The sequence below is a fragment of the Micromesistius poutassou genome (genome assembly GCF_964030765.1).
Source record: "Micromesistius poutassou genome assembly, chromosome: 12".
NCBI lineage: Eukaryota > Metazoa > Chordata > Actinopteri > Gadiformes > Gadidae > Micromesistius > Micromesistius poutassou.
Window position 1 is genome coordinate 13,334,744 of NC_140282.1, and position 9,684 is coordinate 13,344,427.

General features: G+C 40.9%; 1 protein-coding gene across 1 annotated transcript; it reads right to left on the reverse strand.

Moving 5' to 3' along the window:
• Nucleotides 1-4,910: 4,910 nt before the first annotated feature.
• LOC311356524 (aerolysin-like protein) lies at nucleotides 4,911-8,645 on the reverse strand. Its single transcript, XM_084476315.1, has 3 exons — nucleotides 8,513-8,645; nucleotides 6,127-6,619; nucleotides 4,911-5,513 (listed from the first exon to the last, which is right to left on the reverse strand). The coding sequence occupies exons 2-3, from the start codon at nucleotides 6,607-6,609 to the stop codon at nucleotides 5,043-5,045; spliced, it is 954 nt and encodes a 317-aa protein (XP_084332441.1). The 5' UTR covers nucleotides 6,610-6,619; nucleotides 8,513-8,645; the 3' UTR covers nucleotides 4,911-5,042.
• Between the last annotated feature and the right edge of the window lie 1,039 nt (nucleotides 8,646-9,684).

Sequence of the window (9,684 nt, forward strand, 5' to 3'; positions counted from 1 at the left end):
CCGAGAAGGGGAAAAAAAAAACGGTCAGCTATTTTTAAGTAGAAGAAACAATATGATTAGGTTATATATACATATACGTATTAGTGGTGGCTCGGTCGCGAACGAATCAGTTCAAACAAACGACTCTTTAAAACGAACGAACCGAACTGATTCGCCGCTCTCGTTCGTCGTCGTTCGTCGTCGTTCGTCTCGTTCGTTCGCCGAGACTCGACTCCCAGCTCCACCCACTAGTCGCTGACTCGCGAGTCACCGTTCGTTCACTAACTGTGTTTAGCAGTGAAGACTCGAGGACTGAGAAGTCACAAGAGTCAGCCGGGCAACAACATCCCGATTCCGAACATGAAGCACTCCTCAGCTAAAAGGAACTTAGTTAATGTTGTGTTGATTGATGACCGTTTGCACCATTGCACGATCACGATTCGTTTGAGAATGAGAACGAGGGAGGAGCCGAGTCTGACCGACTCAGTGACTGAGAATCATGATTCACCGCTACCGGAAATGCGAACGAACGAACGACTCTTCTTGGCGAACTGACCGACGCGAACTGATTCTTTCAAACGAATCATGAAATCCACCACTAATACGTATATCCTACATAAACAATGTATGAATACATTAGATATCTATATATCTTAGGGACCTATAGACTGTATCTCTGTTGCTGCAGCAGCAGAGTTTATTCTGTCTTGACACTTTGTATTGATATTTTGTATTACATTCTTCCCTTAAATGATTATGTTTACAATGATTGTTTTATATGTATTTTTTATGTATGTCACTTTGGATAAAAGCGTCTGCCAAATACTTAAACATAAATAAACACCTGAAAGTTTTTATATCAGCTAAAACCACCAATCTGTTTCACTGGATTCAGAATAAAACCAAATTCTGTCTTACCCAACCATGTTAGTATTTGAATATTGTTACTTGAAGGACTTATTCATGGTTCGAATTATACTGTTAAGAAAGTATTGTCTTATACTTTGCCTGAAATGAGACAAAATAGAACATTTCATTACAAAGACGAATGGGGCCGGGGAACTAAGTTTTAACTTAATATTTGCCTTGTAGATTTCAGAAAGATTAAAAGTGCAAATATATCAATAAAAATTGGGAATTATACACAAGTTAACATTCAATTCAATTCAATTCAATTTTATTTATAGAGCGCCAAAACATTACACGTCTTACGGCGCTTTACAGAGTATTGAACATTCAGAGAGAGCCCATGAGTAACAGGGGCGAGGAAAAACTCCCTAGAATTGGAGATACATATAGGAAGAAACCTCAAGCAGATCCACGACTCGAGGGCCTGACCCATCTGCCTAGGGTCAGTTACAGGGCAGTGAGGTTTGTATACATGATAAATGAATAGGTTAGTTAGGTGTAGAGAATAGAACATGGTGTTTAGAGCCACCTGGGGTGTATGTTACAAAGAGGTAGGATGGTTACCTAACCAGTATGATAATGCATGAATCCCATTTAGTGTCAGAAAGTTCAAATAGTCTCATCCCTACACTAGACTATTTGAACTTTCTGACACTAAATGGGATTGTCATAGGAATTGTCATAGGGCAGTAGTGGATCGCTAGGCAGCACAGGCCAGGAATCCGGTCAAGGGGACAGCAACAGGCGAAGGTAGGGCAGTTATAGGGATGGGACTTCAGGTGCGATGAGGGCCAAATACAAGGATGGCTGATGACTGGTAATGGTTTACCTCACAAGTGAGGTAAGGGGGAAGAGAGAGAGAGATATATATATAGAGTGGGTTAGTATTGCTATACGTTTCATGATGGTTAGTATTAATAAGTGTCAATGGTACTATATAGTGTTACACTATAGAGAGAAAAGGCAAGATATGTTATGTATTGATAATATGATTTATCAAGTCTCAGTTCATAGCCGGGTGAACACATAGTAGTTCAACAGTAATCCCAAAAATTACCCCATTCCAGTTGTCAGGTAAGTGTGGCAGGGCCTTTTCCTGTTTATCACACATTTCACGAAGGTGGGCTACACAAAATTGGGTTGGAAAGCTAGACTAGCTTTACTGTATAGCCACTGTCCATCTGATTGTCTAGTTAGCTAACATATATTACCCCCCCTACACAATCTGGACTGTGGTCATAACTTTTACCCCTGTTGGCTTTTACAATCTTTATCTTCATCATTTATTTCAACTTGTGTGTTATGTTATTAATGTTATTCAAGTATGTAATTAATTAATTAATTAATTTATTTATTAATTAATTATGCTTAATTTGTCAAATGTGTTCAGTGCTGCCCTCTGGCGATTGTGAGGGGAAATTACCTCTAAACTATGCTCGGTGCTACTGGATGTGGCTATGTGAGAGTATTACAGTAAAAATGTATCACTAGGGAATATTACAATTAAAATATGTCACAAGGGCGGTATGACGACGCAAAGTCAAATACCTTGGGAACAAACGCAGGATTCGGCTTCAATAAAACCTTTGAGTTCCCCCGCAAAAACTGCATACACGCTGGGCTCACCGACAGCGCATGGATGTCACTTACGCGTTTAGCCGAGGCCAACGCGAGCAACAAAGCCGTTTTAAACGAGAGCGTCTTAAGCTCTACCTGTCGTAAGGGCTCAAACGGTGGTCGTGACAGCGCATCAAGCACCGTAGATAAATCCCATGGAGCAGTCAAGTTCCGCGACACTGGCCGAAGACGGCGAGCACCTTTCATAAACCGGCAAACGATAGGATGCTGGCCTGCCGTTTTGTCCCCAAAACCTAAGTGACAAGCCGATATAGCGGCCAAGTACACTTTGACAGTGGAGAAGGCCTTGCCTTTATCCAGCAGGTCCTGTAGAAACGTCAGAATAACAGGCACGGGACTCTGGAAAGCTATTTCCCCAGCTTTCACGCACCATTCTTCGAACGCACGCCATTTCCCGTCATATGCGTAACGAGTAGAGGAAGCCCTGGCGCCCTGGATAGTCGTAATGACATTCCATGGGAGTCCAGAGTACTGAGTGTTCTCCTCTGAAACAAAATATGCAACAGTACAGTAGAATCAGGATGTAAGTATATATATATATATATATATATATATATATATACCAGGATGTAAATATGTATAAGGTCTGAAAAATATGAAAATATGAAAAAGCAATAATAATGATTATAATACGTGACAAATGAGTCTATTTAAATAAAGTAGTCACCTCCCAAATAAATTTGCGAAAGCACACGGTGCACGGCGTGTCTGATTTTGTTGTATTGCTCTTTACTTACCACTGCATTAATTTTGTTATTATACAGGCCAGAGGATAATTAATTTTATTTATGTAGCCTAGTTAAGAGAGAGAACGGTAAATAAACTTGAAGGATTTTTACATCGGATAGCTAGTGGCGTTATTGTCATGACAACAGAGCCAGCAATAAAGTCAAGGTAAATCACCAGTCAGACTCATCACAGGTCGCAACACTATATAACCTTTAACGTTCACCCAAAGTAACAGATTAAGTAGCCTTAAGTAAATAAGTTGATGAATATATAAATGAATCATTACATGCATACATGAATCACAGAGCTCTATAATAATTCCAGTGTTGGCGCCCATTGGCAATTTATTCACAATCAGTTGTGGGAAAGTGGCAGAAATATGACTGTATAACAGTTATGAATTATGTTCATTATTTAGGCTATTTGTTTATTTATTTAGTTTGGCTCTCCTTAAAGACCGGGTAAACAAAATTCAGTATTTTTCTTCTTATCATATTAATTAGGCCTTAAATGTGTCCCTCAAAACATGTAAAAAATATTTTTCCCATTCATCATTTCCTTGAGGAGCTAGGCCTCAGAGAATGTTCTGTGTGCAGGTTTAAAATGGGCGGGTCTACATCGAAGACCGCTTTACGTAAAGCGGTCTTCGATGTAGACCCGCCCCCTGCTGCCCTCTAGGTATAAATACATTAACCGCGCACTAGCATTCTGTGGTTTCACCCGTCTATGGTTTTACCGCTCACGAGTCTGGTTTGAATTGTCAGTTTGCAGCTAGCTTGCCCGTTATGCCTCTTCAACCTCGTTGGTGCATCTTCCCTGGATGCCACAGTGGGAAACGTAACGTTAACGGTTCGTTTACTTTATTTAAGTTTCCGACCGAAGACGGTCTCTCTCCGGTGATGGGCGTGGTTTCCTGGCCTGCAGCGCACACGCCCCCACCGTCCTGAGCCAGGGATTACTGCTCATTTTTCATCAACTTTGAAGCATAATTTTATATACTTCGCGATTTTTTTAGTCCTTCAAATTTGGCAGGGTGGTTAATAATATATTTTCCTGTGGTATTATAAACTCAAAACCCATAATTATTCTTGGTTTACCCGGTCTTTAAATTAAATTCACGCTTCAAAACGCACGACTTTTACTTCTAAAGCGAGCTTTACTTTGAAGGCGAGCTGTCTCTGTTTCCGGTCTAATCATAAACTGTAAAGAATTCAAGTCATGCATTGTTCACTATATCTATGCTGCAAAGTGAGGTTGAAAATATGTTTTAGTAAAGCCACATAGTTTAAGATGTAAAGAAATGACTTAAATCAAGTGGAGAGATTTTAACAGTCTATGGAGTAAACAATGTAAACATGCGCACCATTTAAAAAAAATTAAATGGTTGGAAACAAATAAATTGAAGAGTTAAACAAATAGCTAATGTGATCAAGTTTGAATCTATTTGAGATTAAATATAGAATAGCTGATCTGTTGGCAATTTCCAGCCCAACTATACACTAAAATCTTTCCATGCTGTTGGACTGGAAAACTAAATTATTAACAGCATATAGAATATTTGAACTGAAATGATCATTTACTCAGACAGACTCAATCAGCTACAATATTTTCATATTTAGTTTTACAAGCTCAAAGGATGGACATGGAAACACAAGCAGGTTTATGATGATGATTTATTTATCTGTGACAGTCATTCACTGAGCAAGTTCACACGACTCTGCATTAGCAATCAAACCAATGTTATGCAATCAATATTAAAACTGTGCACAGTAAGATGTTGATGCATCTTATTCGACATTCATAACTTGATCAGACTCAGTGGTTTTTACACTCACTGCAGTGTAAGCAACACCATTGTAGTTGCCGGTGGATGGGAAGACCAGCTCGCTGCCATTCAGGCATGTGATTTTCACTGTGGCCGAGTAGGGGAGGTCGATGACTGCTCGTCCCACTGAGAACTCAACGGTGACGGTCTTTCCTGGCGGGACCGTTACAACAACATCATCTGATTCTGTTGTTTTCACTGAGGAGGTCATTGAGGAGGAGGTCTCCAGTCCCACGGTCATGCTAAACCCACTAGACACCTCCACCAGATCCGGGATCCCTGCTTGAACAGTCATGCTGACGGTGGACTCAATCTTAGCGGTGGTGCTCCAGGTGGTAGACTTGGTCACTTCTCTGCTGTACTGTGCTTTCTGCTCTTGAGGCTGAGTAGTGCCGTTGTGAAAAGACAGCGATTTTATATATTCTTTGTTTACCTACAAACACAAAAAAAAACGTATATTGTTCAGGCAACACACAAAATAATACTGAATAACCAGTACAGAAAATATCAACCTATTTATTTACTCTAACATTTAGACTTTAACACTTTATTAATCCCCCGGGGCAGAAATTGACCTAATGTAATTAAACAAAAGACATTACTGTCAACCCCATATCAAATTATAATGTTTATTTCGGTGGACAGGACTCATCAAGTTGTCCTTTATGGAACGCAAAGTGGGCCAACAAGCATTTGATCAGAACAAATCTTTCTTCATTCTTCTTAAAAAAAAGCACCTTTTGACCACTGCTGATATAAAAAGGGCTTTATAAAATACATTTGATTGATTCATATATAAGAGTAATCTGCCCTATTAAATATAGGTATAACACATGCTTTTGTTAGTGATAGGAAAGAGGAAAAATACGTGCCAATTTCTGTCCTGGACACAACCTATTACAAAAACAGGTGCTATTCATGCATGAAAATTATCCCATTTCAATTGCTTTTCAGAGTTAATAAAGAAACGCTTGTTACTTGAAATGTATTGGCCCACTTATCCTGCCATATTCTGACTCAGGTCTTCGACATATAGCAGCACTCACCTGGGGTGTGTACATGGCCAGGCCGGGATAGGACATGTCGGTTAGCACAGATGACTTGATGGCATTGATGAAGAGGAATCCCATACAGTCGATGTCTAAGCCAGATTTCCCCTCCAATCCCAGGCAGACTCCAGACCCCACATCGATAGAGTGCTCGGTCTTCAGTGGCAAGTCAGTCATGTATGCGGAGAACTCGCGTGTAGAACTCGTCCAGAACCTGATGCCACCCAGACGTCTCCCTTCACCGTTCCCCCACAGGGACAGCTTGGTGATGCGCTCACCGAGTTCGAATGTAAACTCTTTGAAAGTTTGTGCATCTCCAAAGGTCTGCACACGCCCATCAGTCAGTTCTGCCCGCACAGCTTTGATCTGCCAGCCGGCCACTGCCACTCCAATCTTCTTGAGGGTGGCACCATTGTTACGGCCAGTGAAAGTAAATGGATAGCCTCTGTTTCCACCGATGACTTGCAGTGTAGTCGCCATGTTTAATAACCTGAAACAGAAATGTTCATCAATATATTCATGCATCCTTCAAATGCTCGACAAAAGATGCAGACATTTCGAGCTGTAAAAGGAAATCAAAGAACAATATCCAAGGGAGAAAACTTATGGACAACCAAAGCTGGCGGTGTATATATATATAAAATAATACAAATATTAAAGGTTAGCGTTAGCACCACGCCATTTTATATGCTTCCATAAAAAACGAACACATAGGATGAATATTACCGACATGTATACATGACCAGGCCATCGAATCACACACACACGCACACACATATATATATATATATATATATATATATATATATATATATATACACACACGCACACACACACGTGGTGTGGAGTGGAGTGGTAATCTGGAGATTTCCCGCTGGGCCGTTAACGTTTCGGGGCCACAGGGCTGATTACTGCAGGATAACAATATTGCTTTTATAAAAGCTCCTTGCTGCGCCGTCCTGCAGCCTGAGCTGTGCACCCGCAGCCTCTCACTCACTGTCTGAGTCCCACATACAAACACATGCAAGCACTCACAAACTGTTAACGTCACAACCAAGTCGATATGTGTAGGGGGGGGTAAATGAGCAGCTCCTCCCCAAGTGGCACAGCCCAGATGTGGCCCCTCCCCAAGTAGTACAACCAGCTTCAGCTGCTATTGGTCAGAAAGCTAACGACTAGTGATGGGAATTACGGCTCTTTTTAGTGATCCGGAAAATTTGGATCGGCTCACCAACAAGAGCCGGCTCTTTCGGCTCCCAAACGGCTCTTCATATTACCACTTATACCTTTTATAATTCAACCAAATGTAGCCAGTTTTGACTTATGATTCATATGTGTAGGCATATATACTGTATATACGTATATCACTTAAATTATTCAATCCATCCTTTGTTCTGAAGTATTCAAAAGTAAAAATGACATTTTCTAATATCAATAAATTGCTGTAGCCGATTGCATTCGCGCAGCGCATCTGACCTGTCTATGGGCGGAACACACATCCCCCCGCCCCTCGCTGCTTGCTTAATGGTATGATCCCTGTATCCGCACGTTATTGGTTGCAACTTGCATGCATGTACGACGTGTCACTGCACACATGCATAGCATGCACGGAGCACCCGTAGAGCGGAGACCTTGCTTCATATCATTCTGACTAGGCAAACTTTCTATTTAAAAAAAGAAAACGGCTCGCGGCCGGGAGCTGGCTCCCCTCGTTCACTTAAAAGAGCCGGCTCTTTGAACCGGATCGTTCGCGTCCGACCATCACTACTAACGACATAACAGCTATGACAACATCGAACTTTGAAGCGAGCGTAAGGGTTATCCTGGGAACGGTTAGTTCAGTGATGCTAATGAGACAGGGCTAGGAGGTAGCAGAGAAAACACAGCAACAGGTGTGCACACTGCACAATGTTATAAGTTCAACAAAGGATGGAATGCAGTTTCTAGGAGCAAGTTGTAATATTGCAGGAAATTACAGGAGAAATGTTATGATTGCAATATATCGAGAAATATAGGAAAATATATGTTATTATAATATGTAGGCCTCAGAATTGCCTTGATTTTTTCAGAAACTAGAATGGGTTCTTTAGTTGATTTTTCAATTGTGCGTCAATTTATTTTTGTTGGTTTGGAGGCAAAAAAGCTGTGTCCAGTACAGGGTTTAATTGCTCAGTGGCTCGTACATATTAAAAGCACCCTGGGGGGAGTGGGTTAATGTGAATTACATATAAATTATTCTTTTGATACAAATTGTGTTACACTGTTTATTAAAAAGGCATTAACGCTTTTAGAAATGGATTTGTCTATTTAAGTTAAATCAAAATCATGTTTTTTCAAAGATCAAAATCCCATAAATCCCGGTTAGACCACCCTGGATCCTTACCTGTCCTGGTGGCTCTGCTCTGGTCTTTCTTCCCTTTCCTTTTTCAGGAGCTGATGAAATCGTCAGTGTGGATCTGATCTCACTGTAGAGAGCCCCTTGTGAGTCTTCTCTTATAGCCGACGCTAACCACGCCCCTCTGCCCACACCACACTGCAGTGATGACAGCAGAGATGTTTGTTGAGATAAGTTGAGGCAAGACAAGGCAAGTTGTTTGCAAATTCAAGGCCTGGAAAAGTTTTGGAAAAGTCATGGAATTTATTTTAACACAGCCTAATCATATGTTATATGTAAATACTGTAAATACTTTTCCATAAAAAATAAATAAAGATTAATGGAAAATATATTTCACATTATCGTCGTAACCTTACGACGATTTTAAATGCCAGGAAAGTTATTTAATAATGTCTGGCTCCACTTGGATAAATACAATACATGGCTTGAGAAGGACCAGGACCCAAGACATGCACGATGTGGACTATGCTGTAAAACAATTGACATTTGTAATATGCCGAGAGGCAGCGCTAACTAGCCATGCTAAAGGCGCTAAGCACCAGGCAGTGTGTGAAGGCTCGCGCACCATCATCAGCTTTTTCTCGCCCCCAACCTCAACCAACATTGTGCCCAATTCAAGCTCCACTAGTTCTTCCATCACGAGGCCCAGTCAAAGACAAGGCACTATCTCCAACGTTACCAGAGAAGAATCTTCAAGGGCCGAGGAATTGTAGGCGTTACAAGTTGCAAACTCACGCTTTTCTTTTAAATCGTGTGAGGATGTTAGCGAACTCTTCAGTGTAATGTTTCCGTCAGCTGGCAGCTGCCAAATTTTCGTGTGGGGAACGTAAGTGTGCTTACTTGTGTAATTTTGGATTGGCTCCTTATTTCAAACAGCAAATGTTGGTGAGAGTTGCCACACAAAGGTTGTATGTCCTTTTATTTCAAGAGAGTCTGAATCATTATCTACAGACTAAACAGTTAGACATCCACGTAAGGATATGGGATGAGGTGAAAGCCAAATACATCGGTTATGAATTCCTGGGCCATTCAGCGGCCAAAGATGTTGTTGAGAATGATGTTTTACCTTGTCGAAATTGCCATTCGTAAAAACAAAAGCCAACAAGGGGCTCTTACAAATATCTCGCTCATATAAATAAGAGAAGTAAGGAAAAAAATAG

Bases quoted from the DNA above. Each gene is read 5' to 3' on its own strand.
- LOC311356524 (XM_084476315.1), bottom strand. From the start codon at position 6,609: ATGGCGACTACACTGCAAGTCATCGGTGGAAACAGAGGCTATCCATTT. The intron at 5,514-6,126 runs GTGAGTGCTGCT...TTGTGTTTGTAG, and splicing joins TGGCCATGTACACACCCCAG to GTAAACAAAGAATATATAAA.